Genomic DNA, 21,474 nt, shown 5'->3' with positions numbered 1-21,474 from the left:
TGCGATATATACAATCAATATAATTTATTTTTTCAGTTAGTAAGAGAGGGGTAGAAGCCAGCGTACTCGTGGTGACTCGAGGTTAGTTTACAATGTTTAAGGATGGACGGGGCTAAGGATTTTGGATCAGGGAATTTCAGCTTCTCATCCGGGTATTTGGCGTCAGGGACGATGTGGCGTGTCGTCGTGCTCGAGGAATGGTTCGACTGGGAGCATCTTCCGGATGGCAAGAGCTATGGTGCTCTTTGGAACAGAAAGCAGAGACTAAGCACAAAAAAAAACTTTGAAGAAAGAAAAAAAAACAAACTATTAGATTTTGATATCAGAAGCACAAAGAAAACTCTAAATGGCCTGCATATAGACCACATCACGATCTCCCAAAACACCTCGAACTTCCCTGAAGGGTTGTTTACCTCGGGCCACAAGGGTATCCAATAATTGCTCTCTGGAGGCGTCATTTTCCGAGCAGGACCAAACTACGTGATCGATGTCATCATAACCGGCTCCGCACCTACATAAGTTGCTATCGACAAGGTTTATTCTGTACAGATGTGCGTTTAGTGAATAGTGATTGGACATAAGCCTCGACATCGTGCGGATGAAGCCTCGACTTAAGTCCTCACCTCTGAACCACGCTCGCCCAGAAACTTTTGGAACTATAGAAAATAGCCACAACTTAGTACATTCATCATCCCATCCAGAAGTGGCTGGTCTTCTGATGACAGATGTACTTGGAACGCGTCGTTTCTGAGCTTCTAGCGCGCTTTTTTGAATCAACTCAGTAAGGAATCGATATTCATCCAAAGGTGGAAGAGTATCAGTTGATTCAATACTAATTTTTACCGCCGATGCAAATTTTTGCCAGTCAATGTTCTTCGTGAGATCGAAAGGAACATTAACTGGCTCAGATTGTTGATAGCCACTCTTAATTGTGGTGACTATCGGCATATGGTCACTACCATGGGGATCTTGAATTACCTTCCACGTGCAATCTAATGATAGTGAATTTGTACATAAAGACAGATCAATACGGCTTTGTTGACCATTTGGTCCTATTCGAGTTACTTCACCAGTGTTCAAAATATTCAAATTGAAATCGTCACACAAATCATAGAAAATAGGCGCTCTATAATCGTCATACGTTTCGCCCCATCCAATACCATGTGCGTTCATATCTCCCAATATCAACACTGGGGATGATAAAAGGGAGACTGCGCTCCAAAGATGTCGACGATTAAGAGAGGCATTTGGAGGAATGTACACTGAAGCTATGCAAAGATCTTTATTCTTCACATTTACTTGGCATGCGACGATTTCTAAGCCGGGAACAGTCGGAATGGGAATTCTGTAGAAGGAGTAGCATTTTTTGATCCCCAAAAGAACGCCACCATAATGATCATTCCGATCTTGGCGAATAATATTAAAATCGTGGAAGTTGATTTCGTCTTCGGAAGAAAGCCATGTTTCACAGAGTGCAAATATGTCGCAATCGGAATTGCGAATCAAAAACTTGAACACGTCCAATTTATTTTTTAGACTATGACAGTTCCACTGCAGCACAGTGATTGTATCTTGTATGGCCGTATTATCCATCGAAAGATACAATTCCTGCAAGAAGGGGCCATGAAACAGTCAATTGCTTCAGATAACTTTCCACTGTTGGTATAAAGAGGTCAATGATTGGCCTCAATGAATTCGGAATATTGAATAAATTCAAAAAACGGTCCACAAGGTCCTTAAAGGAGATCAATCCTCGCTTGGACGAAGTACTTTTTTGGGAAGAACGAATTGTAGTTTTTCTTTCATTGATTCTCCTAGCCGGATGTTTCTTGGAAACATCGGTTTTGGGCAATGGCGGGAATGTCTTGCTGCAAGATGGATCCAAAGGAGCAGTGAAGACAGGTTGCTTCGGGACAAGGATGTTAACGATCATTCAGTAATTTGCGTTCGATCATTTAGTAGTTTATCAATAACACATTCCAGAAGCTGAATTTCAAAATATGTTTTATGGTGGAATTCTAGTGCGAAGGTTTTTCTACAACTTTGCCTAATAGTTCGTTATCAGAATTCAACTAATAACGGAGTTAGAGCGCTAGTTGCAGTAACTTTAACTAAATGATTGGAATTTTGTTATCATTTAGTCTAAGTTACTGAAACTATAGCTATAATTCCGTTACCTGTGGAATCCAAACAACGAACCATTAGACAGAGTTGTAGAAAACCTTCGCACTAGAAGTCCACCATACAACATATTTTGAAATTCAGCTTCTGGAATGTGTTATTGATAAACTACTAAATGATCAAACGCAAATTACTGAATGATCGTTAACATCCTTGCTTCGGGATTTTAAATAATCCTCCATTGCTTTCAGATTTGGGCAAGCTTTTATGGATGACTTTTGATTTCTTACGGCGCAATCCCGGGGAAGACGGTTGCTTCCTCTTTTCGGGTACGTGTACCTCCGTAGAATCATCCATATCAGCTGCGTCAGAGTCCAATTCGTCAATGCATATGGAATCATAATAATCACTTACTTGAACGGTAGCTGAAATAGCAGCCTTTGCAGTGGTATCGGCGGATGTATCTTGCACTTTAACCATTTCCGCATAAGTCTGCTTGGAGCGCTGTACCAACGAGCGCTTCCCTTTTTGGGTGCGCTTTCTGTGCACCGGTCAATCTTGCAAACCATGGGCAGGAGCCATACCGCAATAAGCACATTTTGTGGCTTGTTGCTGGCAGGATTCCTCCGATGTCTTTCGAAACATTTACCACAACGTGGTTTGTTGTCACACACCTCGGCAGTGTGACCAAGTTGTTTGCAATTGGTTCAATTAAATACCCTTGGTACAAAAAGACGCACCGGAAACAACATATTCTCTAAATCGACATATTTTGGGAGAATCGAACCGGCAAACGTCACCCGAAGCGAGCCTGACTTAGAATATACTTTTTTGCCATCTACCATGGTTGCTGAATGCAATTCCTTGCAATCCAGAATATCCACGGTAGACTCCATTGCGTTCTTTAAGCGGCCCTTTCCCGCAAGTACATCCTTGCAAGTCAGGCTCGCTGCGTTGATCACACCTTCGATTTCGACCTCCCGCGAGGGGACATAAACTAAATATTCTACATTGTAGGCCTTGTCTTTAGCAATTTCGTTCGCCACCTGATATGTAGGTGCGGTGATTCGTAGCTTGTTCCTGTTGATCTGATTAAAATCAAGCTTCGTAAAACGACGCGTCAAATCTCGCTTAATGCCGAGAAAGTCTAGACTTTTCACTTTCTGCCGAAAGTAAACAACCCAAGGCCCAGGCGAAGCCGCATGGTACAATCGTGTGCGGACATCTTTTGGAGGACTATCGCCCCCCATAGTCTCTGCCTCCATTCTCACCTCACAAGGTGGAAGGACAATTAATTCTTATGCTAACTTAGAACTAATAGCAAATTAGAAAAAAAAAAAATATAAAAAAACTAATTTAATTTATTATAATTAAACCCACTCTGTATCAGAGGGATGGGAGAATAATAAAACAATGCCTTCCACTTATCTGCGCTGCTACTGTAGGTAGCAGCAGTAACAATAGCCTGCTTCACTGGCGTCGCCAGAAGCAGCTACTTCGCTCGCCGACAGTGATCGCCTTGGATCCGTAGGTAGGCACCACACAATAGACTCGCACTACCGAACAAAACCCGCGATGAGACACAGCACACACGTCTGGCTCGTTCGAACTATCGGCACGGAATGATGAATGAGTTGAATCATGAGAGAAGTATAAATGCGTGAGTGATTTGATCTGTCTGTGGTGGCATCATGCACCGTTTGATTTGTGGCTGAATTCAATAAATAAAACTGGTATGCTACAATGCCAATCGATATCGACTTAGTTGCATGCTGTTTTCTTTCTGGAATATGATCATTGTGTCCTCTCGATTGACGGTCTTGCTTTCTGCTGGCGTTTTCTGGCTTGTTGTTCGCTCGGTTGGTTCCCCTGCTGCAGTCAACCCATTCGTATGTCATTGTTACCGCGTGGTACGTTGGGGAATCTCGAATAATAGAATTGCTATTTAATAGTGCTAAAAGTTATTTGTGAACATGAATTTCAATTTTCATTGATTGATTGATTGAATCAATCACAGTGCGGACGTAGTTAAAACTAAAAAAACGTGGTATGGTGGGTATGGTGATGCTTATTCACTGTGAACTGTGACTGCTAAGTGTTGATTAGACTCTTTGGCGATTGATTCCATTCAATTAGTGTGGCGTAAACAGACAATTAGTGCTTAACAGTAATAGTTGGGGAGTGCTAAAAAGAAAATGGCGAGTGAGCTAAAGGAACTGAAGCGGCAAGCGCGGCAGCTACAGAATACCTTCGATGGGGTGATGCGCTTTATCGATAGGTTCAAGAAGGAAAGGCACTATACTTACACATCGACACCAGGCTAAAGATGCTGAAGGCGATCATGTCGAAATTCTAATCGAATAGATACCTGGAGGAATCGACAAAAAAGGAGTAATAGAATCGAAGGAAAGATCCGAAGAACGAACTGCCAGATTGGATATTCTGACCGAAAGGCGATGTATAGAAAGTGCTGAAGTTATTGCGGAAACCAAAGACGTGTATTGTGATTTGCGTTCGTCTGTGCGATCATTGAAGAACGAATCAACGTCGGGAACTTTACTCGCTACTCAACCTTCAGCCGCTTCGCAACAGGTAGCTAATCCTACATCGACAGTAAACTGCCAGAACTACGATTGCCAAGCTTCTGCGTGATTGGGTCACCGTAACCATAACCGTCAAGCTGTCTGACATGAGCCAATTCAGTTATTTACGGTAATCGTTGATGGGTGCAGCATTGAAGGAAACTGCAGCTATGGAGATGACATCAGCAAACTATGCGATCGACTGGGATCTGCTAAGGAAACGCTACGAGAATCGAAAGCTTATAGTCAAGACTCATCTAGATGCTCTATTGGCTGTAGAGCCGATAACACGCGAAGCTACGAAGCGCTGAATCACCTTCTCAGCGAAAATGGTCAAAATAAAATCCAGGAGAATACCGCTAACTGGAACACCATCGTGGTTCATATGGTGTGTTCAATATTGGATTCGACAACGCTTCGCTATTGGGAATCGCAGCAATGTCTCAAGGAAGTTCCCAAGTACAAAAAACTCATCGAATTTCTGCGGAATCAATGTTCTGTGCTCCAGACAATTGCGCCAGAAAAATCTTCCGACCACACCGAATTCCGTAAACAGAAAGCTTCTGTGAGTCATCCATCGACGCAGTCTTCCAATCGCTGTCCTTTTTGTGGAGAAGCCCAGCATTCAGCGTTTAGATGCCAGCGATTCCTGAAAATGAAAGTGCCTGAACGCTACGAGAAGGTGAAAAATTGTTTGAATTGTTTTTCTTCGCCGTATCTAGTTTGTTTCTGCACGAAAGGGGTCTGCCGACACTGCCAACGAAAGCGCCATACTCTTCTGTATTCCGTTGCAACAGTAGACGCAGCTTCTACATCATCACCGAACGGTTCCTACGCCCCACTAGAACAATCAGAACAAGCAATTAGCGATTCCAGAGCACCTGATACTGGCGGATCCTACGTTTTTTATACCTGGATCAATCGATATGATCATTGCTACTGGGTACTTTTACAATTCACTGGCAGGAGGCAAAATCAAACTATTAGGCGATGGGCCAAGTCTTCAAGAAACCGTTTTGCCACATCACGATTTAATGAAGCCTGACAGCACGATCACAAATCTCCAGGTCGTGTTCGACGCTTTATGCCGCTCGACGACAGCGATCTCCTTAAATGATGGGTTGATGGTAGGACTAGTTGTCCAAGATGATCTGCACGTCATCGCCCTACGCTCTAGGTTTTGGAGACATGGACTCGTTGCAGACGTGGCAAAAATGTATAGGATGGTTTATGTTTGCCGTACGGATTAGTTACTCCAGTGCATTCAGCGCGGCACCCTATCTCGCAAAAAATGCCTGCAACGCTTAGAAAGCGAAGGCGAAACTACACATCCTGTCACCGTAAATATTATTAAGAAGGACTTTTACGTCGACGACTTCTCAGCCGGAACAGATAAACTCGACGAGGGCAAGGCTATTGTAGCTGGTTTAATAGATCTGACGAACCCAGCCGAACCCGGCTTAATCTTGCGAAAAAGGGGGTTGTGAAACGCTCGCCTTGATAACCAACGTCAATAAGGAAGTCCGCTTTGCTTTTGCCAAGTACCCCGCAGTGGCCCGGAAGCCATGTGAATGTTGCCGACTGGTGTGAGTTGGTAAGGATGCTCTGGATCCAGGGATTCTGGCCTCAAAGCAGCGATTGCACTGACCAAGTCGGTGAGGACGAGGACCGCCCGGCCCGCTTGACACGTCCAGTAAACCTGGTTTTGAAAGCGAGAGCTTCAATAACCAGCAAACGACTGTTCCGAATACTTCTGAGGATAATTGAACAATCGCGGAAGGTAGTTTATCCGAACCATAACCTCCAGATTTCGTGGAGAGTTGCATTGCAAGCAGTTTCGAACAATGCACGATGGGCCACGCCGGAAAATTAGGAGTAAAAAAATATTTTCACCTTGAAGATGATATTTTACGAACAAAGTGTCTTCAGCAAAGTCAAAGCTTATTATTTAAGCTTTATTTTGAAGTTTTGAAGTCCCACTACATTTTGAGATAAATATTTTAACTTCTATGTTTCAAATTTTAGCATTTTACTATGTTGTAAAAAGTTGTTCCTTGTTTAATTTTGCGGCACTTTGCTGAAGAAACCATTGTTGTACGTCGTTTGTATCATTAGTCATGACAATTTTAAATAAAAATGTTAGGGTGACCCTTGAAAATCAATATTTTGATTCTAACTTTTTGATTTTAATGTTTATCGAAGTGACGTCTTCCACAAAGTTTTTAAGCATAAAGAACTGCACGTTTTGGTTACCTAAACAAGTGAATACATTGGGGGATTGCAGAGATATCACTGTTAAAGAAAACGCCATTTCCAAATGCCTGTATTTTTTAATGGGGGAAAAAGGGGGATCCATTTCTCCATGGGTTGGACAGAAGAAGGGCTAAGGATTGCTCTGCATATTTCGAATTAGGGAAATTTGTGGGAATTTGAGTTTTTTCATCATTTAAAAAAATGGATTTTTGTACGAGAATCCCGCCCAATTCGTCAAAAATAAAATGTTTAAAGCAATCAAGAGGCATACATTTAACTAACTCAGGAACAGGGGTGCGCACCGATGCCGATATTGCAGGCGTGGCCCATCGTGAAATGTTGTGTTCTTATTATAGAAAAAGGAATTTTGTTCTACGGATCATGAAGAAAAACGTTTCGTTTGACATCTTAACAACTGTTTTAATTATGTTGACTGTTAGCAATGTACTTTTCGGTGATTATTTAGCGTTTCAGTCTATATTTTGAATGAAAAACAACGATATGTTTTCTTTCTCCAACGTTTCGATCCTTATTGAAAAAGATCCAATAAGAATCGAAACGTTGGAGAAAGAAAACATATAGTTGTTTTTCATTCAAAATATAGACTGAAACGCCAAAAAATCACCGAAAAGTACATCTTAACAACACCATCATGCGTTTCACTTCTCGTCTGATTTTTGAAAACGTAAACTCTAAGGAGAGGATCTCTTTATTTCTTTTTTTGCCTTTCTCGTACAACATAGTTGTACCGAAAGGCTATCATTTCACTCCGAAAACGGACTTTTTATAGAAGCTTCGGAGACCCATAGTGTTATATACCATTCGACTCAGATCGACGAGCTGAACAAATGTCTGTCTGTCTTTTTTTTTTTCTTCCTAAACAATGGAGGGGGAATCTGCTCAACAGACATCCTGGGTTGACCAGGAAGTGCTGGGTTAGGGGCCACCTCCAATGAGGGAGGCAGGCCTGCATCCCCGACCAGCTAAACCGTTTCCATTGCCGCCAAGCCCATCGTCCCTTCGGTACAACCAGAAAGTAATGCTTCAAAGGGGGGCTAGTGCATAACGCACCCTCGAGGTTAGCTGCGTGTCCTTGCAGCATCGAACATCGTGACTCGCTTTTTTAGAAGAACACCATGGTATCGTGCCAGCGCATTGCCGGCTTTCCAGGTGGTCGACTTCGCGCCTGCTTCCCTCTGCACGACTGGTATCAAGAATGATGATGCCGCGTGCACACAGAGGGACTTGCCGACGCGGTGCCTACGCCTGCCCCAGCCTTGACGAGGACCCCTTTCCGTCCTCGAGCTCGGAACCCGCCGGTTGACCGACGCCGCGAAAGCGACGATACCATGTTGTTTTTCACGCGGCCACTTGTTCGATAAAAGGATCGAGTTCGACCACAGGGCACCGGTATGACCCATGAAGCCGACTCCGAACCCTTGGACCACCTCTTATTTGCGCCTGAACTAGCCATCCCTCGAGTCCACGCGCCACCTTCTGTGTAGCTCCGAGACTATTTGGACGATAGCCGATAAAACGGCGTTCCAGCCAACTTCATCTTTACACATCCTCCGGACTAGGTTGTCCGGGGTAGTGTCCAGACCACATGTGGCAAGCATGTGGTCACGCATTGTGCGAAAACGCGGGCACACGAACAACACGTGTTCCGCCGTTTCCTCTAAACCTACGCACACCGGACACTCGGGCGAGGCCGAGTGTCCGAACCGGTGTAGGTACTGTCTGAAGCAACCATGGCCTGTAAGGACCTGGGTCAGATGGAAAGTGATTTCCCCATGGCGCCTCTTGACCCACGTACCTATCTCCGGTATCAACCTATGTGTCCATCTACCCTTAGTGGAACTGTCCCACGCACGCTGCCATTTGACCATTGAGGCCAACCTGACAGTCCTACGGATGCCTCTCGTGCCGCGCATTTCGAAGCACTCTATGTCTTCACCGATAACAATGTCAATAGGCATCATACCGGTGATGACGCAAAGTGCATCGTGCGACACGGTACGGTACGCGCTCGCAACTCTTAGGCACATGAGCCTATACGTACTTTCTAACTTCGTTCTGTAGCAGTTAATACGCAGGGCCGTGCCCCAAGCTGGCCCCCCATACCTCAGTATGGACAGAGCAACGCTTGCCAAAAGCTTGCGCTTGCTGGCATAAACCGCAGAGGTATTGGACATCATCCGGGACAATGCCGCTATAGCTGTGGAGGCACGCTTGCAGGCGTAATTGACGTGGCTACCAAAGGTGAGCTTATCGTCGATCATTACCCCCAAGAGTTTGATGGAGCGTTCAGAGGTGACCGTGCAGTTGCCTGCCCTTATCACCGCTTGTTGCTCCGACTTTCGGTTGATAACAACAACCACCTCAGTCTTGTGGTGAGCCAGTTCTAACTTCCTGGAACTCATCCACTCCTCCACAATTGCGATCGAGTGGGCTGCAGTCAATTCCACCTCTTCGATCGATTCGCCGTAGACCTCCAACGTAATATCGTCAGCGAAGCCGACAATTGCCACGCCCACCGGGAATTTCAACCTCAAGACACCGTCGTACATGACGTTCCATAACACCGGACCCAGTATGGAACCTTGCGGAACCCCTGAGGTTATGTCAACGCACTTCCGACCCGCCTCCGTGTCGTATACCAGTACTCGATTCTGGAAGTAGCTTCCGATCTTGTACAGGTTCTCGGGAATTCCAAGACGCAGGAGCGCATCTGCAATAGCTGCCCAACTGGCACTATTGAAAGCATTCCTCACGTCGAGAGTCACTACTGCACAATAGCGAACTCCCCTCCTCTTACGCTGGATAGCTATCTCCGCGGATTTGGTAACCGACAAGATAGCGTCTACGGTCGACTTACCCTTTCGAAAGCCAAACTGGTTACTCGATAGACCATCCGCACCCTCCGTGCGTATCAACAACCTGTTGAGGATGATCTTCTCGAGCACCTTCCCCGCCGTATCAAGCAGGCATATTGGTCTATATGCCGACGGATCCCCCGGTGGTTTTCCCGCTTTTGGCAATAGGACCAAGCTCTGCCTTTTCCATGCTTCAGGGAAGACTCCCTCGTCCAGGCATCTCTGCATAACAGATCTGAACATCTCGGGAGCCTCGGCAATGGCCGCTTTGATGGCCAGGTTCGGAATACCATCCGGTCCTGGCGCCTTACCTACACTAAGGGACTGTGCAATCCCCGCTGTCTGTCTGTCTGTTTGTATGTATGTGTGTATGTGTGTGTATATGTGAGTGTATGGGTGTGCACAAAAGCTAAGAAAAACATTAGATAACTTTTCATATAGTAATCCTTAACCGATTTCTCCGCAACAAGTTTCATTCGACAGGGGGCAAAGGCTAGTTGATCACTATTGAATTTTAAAACGATCGACCCTTGCGTTTAAAAGTTATAAAGAAAATGGTACATCGAACCATATTCACCATTTAAGGTTGGTGTCTTGGCTAAATGCGAGAAAGGCAGTATCACTACTCGGTGAATTAAGTTGGGTTTTAATTATTACAAAGCCAAATAACCATTTACATCGGATGTTTTAGCAGAGATCTAAAGAAAATAGCCTTGTTTAGCGTGCTGAGTAGAAAGTATTGCCACAAATATAAAAAATTAACCTTGATATTAACGAAAGGACATATGACGTTTCTTTTGGACATATGACGTTTTAAAAATCATGCTAGGTTTATTGTTAATTAAAAAAAGTCCTTCTCAAACATGGTTCACCCTCCATACAAATTTTAAAACCCACAAGTACAGTGTTCAGTACAGTACAGTGTATATGCGTGCTCTTGAATTTTATAAAAAAAAATCACAAAAAACATCACTTTGTCTACTAAAAATTGTGCACCCTGGAAGCTTAAGTACGCTAAAACCCAGGTCCAAAAGGGAAGTTTGAACTACCCAAAAACTGCTTATACCGCACCCAAATTTTAACCCAGCCGTCTCTAGCATGCTTTACCTACTGCGCGGTCCCGTATGTCGACATGTGAAGACTTGAACTGATTCCTCATCCGAATTTTAATGACAATTTTAGAACATGTCAGATGCTTTAGATCGATTCTGAATAATAATATTTATGACAGACAAATTACAATACACCTTAAAGACAACTTAATTCTCTTCATAACACATTATGATGTATGGAAGGCACATATATAATGAATTTCCAGAACAACAAAATCGTGCACAATTGAGTGAGTCATCAGTAAATTATTCGGTTTCCTCGCTGTATGTCATTTCCCGATTCCCATTTCCTGTCCATGGATCAAATTCATGGGCTATGCCAAGCCCCGCTGCCTCTGGCTAATAAATATTGATTCCAATCTACCTTCTGTCGATCATCGAAGCACACGTGCTGCTGTGCAGCCGTTGAATGAAATGGTTTTATTTCTGGGAAATCATTTGAAACGTTCGATGGCTGCCATACACACCGGTAGACATATAACGAAGAGCAATTGTTCGGCGATCTAAAGGTCCTGTGTGAGGACATGAAGAAACTCAATAAGCGACTGCTTCCGGAAAATGAGATGAAAACAAGCAAGACCCTCCCCGCACCGCACTCATCGAGCTTTCGGTATAGATTTGAGGATACCGATAAAACCAGAGCAGCGAGTATAAATGGTTCCCATGTGTATTAACAGCCTGTCAGCCGACACGAACCTGTGCGCCTTTATATTTATATATAAGGACATACGTATGTAGTTCATATCGAGGTACAGAAATAACAGCTCAAATTGAAATCGTCGCTCGGTACAACCCCCATCCGTCAATTTTTTTTTTTTCAGGGCCAAATTGCTAGATTGTATGCACTTGCGATTGACCGAAGACGGTCAACACGTCGGCAAACGGTTTCATCACATGCTGTGATAGGATAATTCCGGAGAAGACGGCGTGTCCATTAGTCGATGCACCCGGAGAACTTTTCTAGATATGACATTTTGGTTTCATATTTCTTATTGTTGAATCGCACGCGTCGAAGACTAGATCAAGATTAGATATGGAACATGGAACAAATTCCATTTCCAAAACTTTGTTCTTGTGACATAGGGTAAATCGTCCCATCGCTGTGGTATGTCCATTATTAAATTTTATAGTATTGAAAACATTTATGCATCAGCTAAAACTTTTGAAATTAACTACTAGAACACATTTTTTTTGACGAAATTTAATTTAAAATAATCAAAAATCAATTTATTTCTAAGGGAATAAAAACACTTTTTGAGCTTATTCTTGTTAAGTCCTATTCGCTAAAGTCCTATTGTTGTGTAATCGCTCTCCATAAGAAATAGAGGCGACTTGGCGAGCGTGGGGCGTATTCGAGGATGGAGAGATGCGTCCTCGAACCGTGTATTGTGGCGTCAAATTGTTGATTCAGTGTTATCTGTATAGATGTAGACTAAATAAATGAATGAATGAAGAAATAGAGGCAACAGTAAGACTGACAAAACTATAGGCAACTGCATTACATCATTGCTGTAGTTTGTTTTTGAATATTGTTACAAAAATAAAACAACACAAATTTGGAACAATTGACCTTTTCCGTCAAAAATTTTTATTGGCTCGATCGATTTTATTTAAAGTCAACTTTCCCAAAGGACCCATATTTGTTTAAGCTTTCAAGTATTTTTAAAATTTTAAACAAAACATCGAAAAAGTACTGTTTTTCAAGATTTGCCTAACATTTGTTGAAGGTTTATGGAAGCAGCATATGACAAATTTCATATATGTGCCTACAGTTCGATTAATATGAATAAATATGTTTGACTTTTATTTTTATTCTTTTATAATTATTAATTCTGTCTTTTATTTTTATGCTTACCTGGCAATAATGAAACCACAGACAAACTGACATAACACTTGTCAAATTTCCATCCTTCACTGATTTACTGGTCAATTTGAATAATCATTAGTTGGTTAATCGATCACTCGCGGCGCTCGCATAGGATTTGCTCTTGTTTGACGTTTGCTCACTACCGCCATCTGGTTCGTGATTTGCCCAACTAACTGTAATCAACAAAATGTCGTTGGTTTTTGTACGACGATGAATTTTTATGAGTGAATGTTCAATGTGTTATGTTTGTCTGTGATGAAACTATCTCCTTTATTAGAAATAAATTATGAGAGGTAAAACATTTTTATCTTTTTATTGAGAGCAGCAGTTTACGAGTTTTGCGGATACGAGCTCAGACAATTTCTTTTATATCTATACAGGGGTGGCGTTGCGCATCTCGATTCGTACGTTTTTGCATTCGTTTCGAAAAAAATGCGGCATTATGTATTTCTTTCGACTTCATGACATGAATGTTGCTTAGGGTGGCTCAAATTAGTATGAGAAAAACTTTGTTCAATTTTTTTGATGGGCCGCCCTCTTATTCGGTTCTATTTGATGCCCAGATGCTCTGGACAAAATTTCAGCCAAATCGGTCAACGTTTGGGCGGTGCTAAACTCGTTGGAAGTTTATATGGAAAAATGTATGCAGAAACATCCAAAAACAGTAAATTGCAGCTGGACTACACAACTTACGATGAAGAACTATGATACTCATTCAGATCTTGGAGAATTTAATACAGAATGTTATGCAGAAAACCGCGAGAAGATTCTAGTTTGCCCGGCTAAGTTATTAGCATTTCTCTGCAGTGGGGTTTGAGCAAATTTCGTTTCTTTTACCTTTGAAAAGAAATAAATTCACCCCTACAACACTCCAGTAAAATGCTAATATCTTTGCGTGATAAACTCTAATCTTCTCGCGGTTTTCAGCATAACATTCGGTATTTTATTTTACAAGAACTGAATGAGTATCATGGTTCTTGATCGTAAATTGTGCCGTCCAACTGCAAATCACTGTTTTTGGATGTTTCTGCATACATTTTTCCATATAAACTTCCAACGAGTTTAGCACTGCCCAAACGTTGACCGATTTGGCTGAAATTTTGTCCAGAGCATCAGAGCATCAAATAGAACCGAATAAGAGGGCGGCCCATCAAAAAAAATTGAAAAAGTGTTTTTTGAGCCACCCTAATGTTGCTGTACTAGCTCAATCGAGTATGTTCTGTCAAACGAAATGTAAGCAGAGAGAATAAGAGATAACTGTCTCCGTGTTTAGTAAGACCCACGCTGGAGAGACAACCTTCAGCGCATGGCGAATGTGAGTAAACAGAGAGAAAAAGCGTAATTTCATCTTCGTCGTGTAGCATGTTGCCTGTTGGAAAGGCATCCTTCAGGGCATGAATTGGCAATTAATTTATATACCCTACACACATAAAATAAAACGCAGATTTCTGTGAAATTTCACCGAAATCTCAACAGCAGAACTGTTCGGTAAAAATTTTAAAGATTTTTTGGTGGTTTTGACAGTTGAACAAAGGAAAATACCGCAGAAAATCGGTGAAATAATTACCGAACAAATCTGCTGTTTAGATTTCGGTGAATTGAAGCAACATTCACCGAAATCTGTGAAATGATTTAAGTGTGTATAGTAGGGTAACCGTACCTTTAGTGGAGATAGCACCAATAGTGGAGGTAGTGGGGTTTTAATGAAAGTTACCTATATTTATACACTTTACGATGGTTTCAGTTGATGCGTCGTGCTTTAAATATCCTGTTAAATCCAACTTATCTTAAGATTTTGCTTGAAAAACTATTGAAAACAATGATTTTCTTAACAAAATTGACTCCCTTGCACCTTTAGTGGTGCAACTTTACCAATAGTGGCGAGTCTCATAAGAAACCAATGGATAGCACCACTATGGGAACCAAAATTAATTTTTACCGCAGCTAAAGGAACAGTGTACCCATAGTGGTGCAAGCAATATTGTGTAATTGTTGATGTTAAATGACATCAATCTCATTTTTGTTAGCAAATTTATTAGTTTATCTATTGACTAAGATATTAAATCTGTAAATTTCCCATAATTATCAATTTTTAAAAAATATGTTCTTCTGTGGATCTACTAATACCTCCACTATTGGTACCGTTACCCTATTGAGCAGTTGCAACCGATTAAAACATTATGCCGATACGATATGTTTTGTAAATTGAGATATTGTTACGATACAAATCATAAATTTTATCTTTATTCGAGTTTATGCCACAGATCCAATTTTGAGGTAAATAATTTAAAGCTAAAGAAGGATTCGATAAGAAAAATTACTTTGATGTTCCCATGTGTTTTAGTTAAATGCACTTGGGTCATCTCTTGCGCGTTTTTTTATTTAACTCAACTATTTTTACGTAGATTTTGGAATATACACGTTTTTACGCGGATTTTCTCCATAGATTTTTCACGTGGTTTATCGAAATCGTCAAAAAAACGTGAAAACTACAAAAAAGATTTTAATTGAAGTCGTTTTTACGCGGATTTCGGGATAATTAGAGATTGCATATTGTCTGGAAACTATAAAATTAGGTATACTAATGATATTCTTTCCTTCAAGATACAATAATGAAACATTTATTCTCTTCCCGTAGAGAAATAGTAACAAATATAATGAAAAACTTTCAACAAGAAATGATTCTCGAACAACATTCGATAGCTATAAAGGTGACGAGTGTTTTTCATTCGACTTGAGTCGTTTTCAGTGTGCTATCGAATTTCCATAATGCCAAAACATCTCGTTATTCTTGTACTTCTTCGAGCATACTCGAACGATGAGTCGTTTCCGAGATCGAATCGAAAGCCGTAATGCCAAACATGTTCGACTCGATAGAATTACGCACCCCAGGTGAAATGTCAAATTTAATTGTCATATCGCATTGCGTCTACTTTGGCTTCCTCCCTAGCAGTGATGGTAAAATCACGCATAAATCTCCATCAACGAGCCATCCCGTGCGAACGAAATCGTCAGCGATTTTAAAAGAATGCATCACGCTTGAATTTTTCATGCTAAAACGAATTTGCCAAAAAAAATATTTCGGTTCAAAAACGCATTTGAAATCAGTTTGGGGTCAATTTATTGCTTATACATACAAGAGTATCTATTATTTGATGCGACAAACGTCAATTCCCTGTTTCTAACGAAGGAGAACAAAAGAAAACCTACGATGATTCAAATGGATGATTCAACTCATTTATGAGCTTTTGGGTGTTGAGTTTAGTGCGTTTCAACTCACGCTTGATTTGAATCGTTCATGAGTTTTGAGACTTTGAGTTTTTACCAACACTGCTCCCTAGGATGACCACCAAAGGCCGTTGACAGCCCCAGCTTTTGGGCTACCGGGGGCTTAGACTGGATTCGTGACTGCAGTGTGGTGTGTAACCGGTGCCCGGGCAAAAGCTATGATCAGAATAACAAAACATGATATGGACTTGATTGATATAAGAGATAAAAGAACAGGCAACAATATCAAAAATTTGCACCGAAATATCATTTAAATATCAAGATATGCTATGGATAAGAACAAACTAATGGCACATGATATTGATCACTTCTTACAAATAGCTTAACTTGATCTTCTTATGATATTTTAGTGCAAAATATTGATATTATCGTCTGATCTTTTATCTCTTATATCAATCATGTCCATATCTCATTTAGCTATCCCATCAACATTTGATATTATTGAGCTATTTTCGTCTACTCGGGTGGTTTCATGTCTGTATTTGCTGGCTCCACGGCAAGTAATACTTTCCCTCCATCAAGCCCACTGTGTGTCTCACGTGTTTTGAACCGGTAATGGGTGCCACCTTACCAGTGAAAAACGTGAGTACCGCTTTAAACACTATCACCACCAACACGACCAAGTTTACTGCAGTTTGAGTGCAAGAAAAATAAATTATTGCCAAACGTCTAATACGTGCCCACAGAGATTGCCGTGTGGAAGGGTTGCCAAAATGGTTCGGAACCATTAGGCGTCGGATATTGTCGTGTTTGGTCGTACCATAATTAAAACTGCTTAGCTCAGGATCAGGAATTCTATTCTGTCCTGAGACTCCACCGAGAGTAGAAGTGCGCGTCGAAATTCAATTTAAATTAACATAAAATAATCCAGTGGTTTCATAAGTGAAAGTTTGTAATCAGTACCTTTATACCGCCAGGTGGTCTAGGACAGATCTTTTGTGTAATCGAAAAAGATCACAAATTGTAAAAAGAAGAAACCAATTGTGAATCAAACGGAAGAAAGAAAAGGTTCAGAAGGCGGGCCTTTTCCTGTTTTCTTGCGCTTTTCTCGTGTCGCAGGGTCGATACGGTGGTATAAAGGTTCCTTAGTTCCTTGGAAGGGACGATCTCCAGTGGTTCCCGGATCCGTCGAATTCGGACAAGACGAGTGTCGTGTGTGAGAACGCCCACGTGAAGGGCGAGCTAGTGGTGTCCATGCCTATTGTGAGTCTTGTGACTACCATCGCCATCATTGGCCATTATTCGAATTCCAACCACTACCCAGTGACTCGTCGCCCATATACCATCATCGTAACGCCTTTCGAGAATCGCCATCGTCACCTGGGACGGCATCGTGAATACGGCCATCGTCCATACAGTGCAGCAGGGACTATGTCCAAGGGCTTGACGATCCCTCACCAGGCCATCTGCGAGTTGTGGGGCTTGCCTAGGATGTGGTGGGGTTTGACAGTGGGCCTGTTAAATTCCTATAAAAAGCTGCATGTATCCGCAAGTAGGCCCTACCAAAGCGACCGTGTGCCGCTCAAAGCGCACAAGGAGGTTTGCGACGAGACAGGAGGTTTGCGCAGGCCCAATAAGCCGCCTGGAAAACCAATAATTAAGAACAATATAAGAGATAATACGACTTGATATAATCGGCCTAGGCGACGAATAAAGGAACACGATTGGAAGCTTGGAACATGGAACTGCAAGTCGCTAGGTTTCGCAGGTTGCGACAGGATGATCTACGATGAATTACATCGCCGCAACTTCGACGTCGTGGCGCTGCAGGAGATTTGCTGGACAGGACAAAGCTGTGACACCACCAACGAGCTGGGAACCGGCTTCATAGTGCTGGGTAAGATGCGCCAACGCGTGATTGGGTGGCAGCCAATCAACGCAAGGATGTGCAAGCTGAGGATTAAATAACGTTTCTTCAACTATAGCATCATCAACGTGCACTGCCCACACGAAGGGAGACCCGACGACGAGAAAGAAGCGTTCTACGCACAGCTGGAGCAGACATACGATGGATGCCCACTGCGGGACGTCAAAATCGTCATCGGTGACATGAACGCACAGGTAGGAAGGGAGGAAATGTATAGACCGGTCATCGGACCGGATAGTCTACACACCGTATCGAATGACAACGGCCAACGATGCATAAACTTCGCAGCCTCTTGCGGAATGGAAGTCCGAAGCACCTTCTTTCCCCGCAAAAATATCCACAAGGCCACATGGAGATCACCTAACCAAGAAATGGAAAACCAAATCGACCACGTTTTAATCGACGGTAAATTCTTCTCCGACATCACGAACGTCCGCACTTACCGCAGTGCGAATATTGAATCTGACCACTACCTCGTTGCAGTATGCCTGCACTCAAAACTGTCGACGGTGTACAACACGCGTCGAAGTCGGACGCCGCGGCTTAACATTAGGCGGCTACAAGACGGTAGACTAGCCCAAGAATACGCGCAGCAGCTGTAGGTGGCACTCCCAAGGGAAGAGCAGCTAGGCGCAGCGTCTCTTGAAGATGGCTGGAGAGATATTTGATCCGCCATTGGAAGCACCGCAACCGCTGCACGGTGCCCCCGGATCAGAGAAACGACTGGTATGACGGCGAATGTGAGCAGTTAGTAGAAGAGAAGAATGCAGCATGGGCGAGATTGCTGCAACACCGTACGAGGGCGAACGAGGCACGATATAAACAGGCGCGGAACAGACAAAACTCGATTTTCCGGAGGAGGTGATCCAAAGGTGGCGGCAGCACTACGAAGAGCACCTGAATGGCGATGTGGCAGACGAAGATGGCGGTATGGTGATGGACCTGGGGCAACGTGCGCAGGACATAATTCTACCGGCTCCGGATCTCCAGGAAATCCAGGAGGAGATTGGCCGGCTGAAGAACAGCAAAGCCCCTGGGGTTTACCAACTACCAGGAGAGCTATTTAAACACGGTGGTGAGGCACTGGCTAGAGCGCTGCACTGGGTCATTACCAACATTTGGGAGGAAGAAGTTTTGCCGCAGGAGTGGATGGAAGGTGTCGTGTGTCCCATCTACGAAAAGGACGATAAGCTGGATTGTAGCGACTACCGCGCAATCACATTGCTAAACGCCGCCTACAAGGTACTCTCCCAAATTTTATGCCGTCGACTAGCACCAATTGCAAGGGAGTTCGTGGGGCAGTACCAGGCGGGTTTTATGGGCGAACGCTCCACCAGGTGTTCGCCTTTCGCCAAGTACTGCAGAAATGCCGCGAATACAACGTGCCCACACATCATCTATTCATCGACGTCAAAGCCGCATATGATACAATTAATTGGGACCCGCTATGGCAACTAATGCACGAACACGGATTTCCGGATAAAATGACACGGTTGATGAAAACGACGATGGATCGGGTGATGTGCGTAGTTCGAGTTTCAGGGGCATTCTCGAGTCCCTTCGAAACCCGCAGAGGGTTACGGCAAGGTGATGGTCTTTCGTGTCTGCCATTCAACATCGCATTGGAAGGGGTAATACGAAGAGCAGGGATTAACACGACGGAGGTCTTTCGTAGCTTAATTGGTTAAAAACACCAGTCTAGCGTACTATAGGGTCATGGGTTTCGAGTCCCATCGAAGGGAAAGTGGTTACCTCCAATACATTTTCCAAATCAATATCTTCCACATAACGTACATATTCACACATGAGTATTCATAATTAATGTGGAATGTCTTTCTATCAATTGTCTTCTAGAAAAGAACTTTATTGGCCCAATGTAACCCCCATTGACGGTAGCCTAGAAAACGGCTTTAACAGGTAGAGAAAGGGTATATGAAAGGGAATTTACATTTTTTAAGCTGTCCTGAAAAATCGGATAAAATCTATTTCGCAAACAAAAATACAAGGACATTAATAATGTTGTACTTACTTAGAGTTTTCTAATGAGAAGCGAACCAATCCAAAGCTTGTTTAGCCAATTTTTAGTTCGGAATAATGAACATGGCGAGTCTCCAGTTAGCCTTGATTACAAAGGCGTTGGATTGCCAATCTGGAGATAGCTAGCTCAAAATTTGGTCTGGTATATGATGTTTTCGGTGGGAAACATTTTTGACTCCCTGGGCATAGCGTATTCATTGTACTTACCGCACAAGTTACATACTCATGCCCGAAATTCGGTATTGAGTTGTAATTTGTTGAGGCTTCGGTACAAATTGTTACAAACATTAGTTTCAATAAATTTAGCTTTCAGTAAAAAATCCCTGCAACGATTAAAATCACCATCACCGAGGTAAAATTCTGGCTTTGAGTGTGTTTATCACTTCTGAAAAAAGTTCTCGGAAAATTATACAAATGAATGTCAATAACTTTTTACAACACTTATCACAACAATCAATTTAGTCGTTGTTTCTGTCGATATAACCTACGTACGTTTACATTTCCTCTCCTGTGTATCTATCACTACAAAGAATAATGTTTCTAATATTATGTTACAAATAAATTCATATATCCACCCAACGTCACATTTCATTTTAACATATGTGTCCATTGAAAACATGGGCATCAGTCTACGTATTCTCTGCTGAGTTCAGCCTACGACGAGGCATTCAGTAATTACGTTACAATTCAGCAAATCGGGATACAACAATTATTCTCAGGGGATCTATAAACGGAAAATATAAGAATCGATAAAGAAGCGAGAAAAAAGTGTTCCGAATTTCATGTAAATTATTAATGAACGTTCCCTACAATATGAAAAAGTAATTTGATTAAAATGCTAGCCCCTATCGGGGGACTAGCGACCGGTAAAGCACTTACAGAATGTCCAGTGGCAACGAAACGGAACAATCCCTCAATTGATCACCGCGTCGTTTTGTGGGCATCGGTGTGAGCAGCAGAAACGATCTCCTAGTATTTCCGTTTCCGCTGATTCCATCTGCTGTGGTGGGAATACATCGGGTGTCGTTGTGTATGTGGCAACAACAACAACAGCGAGAAGAAAAAGCTCCTCTCTTCTGGAGGTGGCGGGATGCAATTTGATGATTGATTTTTTTTCTAACTATTTTATAACTCCACTTACAACTACTTGCAATCACACATACACTGAACAATGTGAAAACCACTCTTGGCCTATCGCACTTGTTTCAGCCTTCGGACGAAACTTTTCCTGGCACTTTTTCATTAAATGATAGGTATTCGAATTTTATCTTACTTTGCTCTCTACTTTGATTCACACTTCACACTTCAGGTTGCACGTTTTCTTCTCTTGGATAGACACTTTATCTGATATGTATAGATATTGAAATCGATTTCTGTTGATGCACCGACTTCTAATTCGTTTCGATTTAAAGCTAACTGATTACGGCTTTCACTTGTAACTTACACTAGACTTGTTGTACAACACGTACAA

At 42.5% G+C, this 21,474-nt stretch overlaps 1 protein-coding gene across 3 annotated transcripts in view; it reads right to left on the bottom strand.

Moving 5' to 3' along the window:
• The window catches only part of LOC134215819 (heparan sulfate glucosamine 3-O-sulfotransferase 5), a 170,856-nt gene extending 149,382 nt beyond the window's left edge, over positions 1-21,474 (bottom strand). For all 3 annotated transcript variants that reach the window (XR_009980320.1, XM_062694931.1, XM_062694930.1), the window contains exon 1: positions 20,883-21,474. Coding sequence is in view for 2 of the 3 variants with exons in the window: in XM_062694931.1 (XP_062550915.1) it covers positions 20,883-20,947 (65 nt within the window). In the remaining variant the exon portion in view is untranslated. The remainder of the gene's footprint in view (positions 1-20,882) is intronic.

This window comes from Armigeres subalbatus, chromosome 2 (genome assembly GCF_024139115.2).
Source record: "Armigeres subalbatus isolate Guangzhou_Male chromosome 2, GZ_Asu_2, whole genome shotgun sequence".
Classification (NCBI taxonomy): domain Eukaryota; kingdom Metazoa; phylum Arthropoda; class Insecta; order Diptera; family Culicidae; genus Armigeres; species Armigeres subalbatus.
This window is presented reverse-complemented; position numbering and strand designations above follow the sequence as displayed.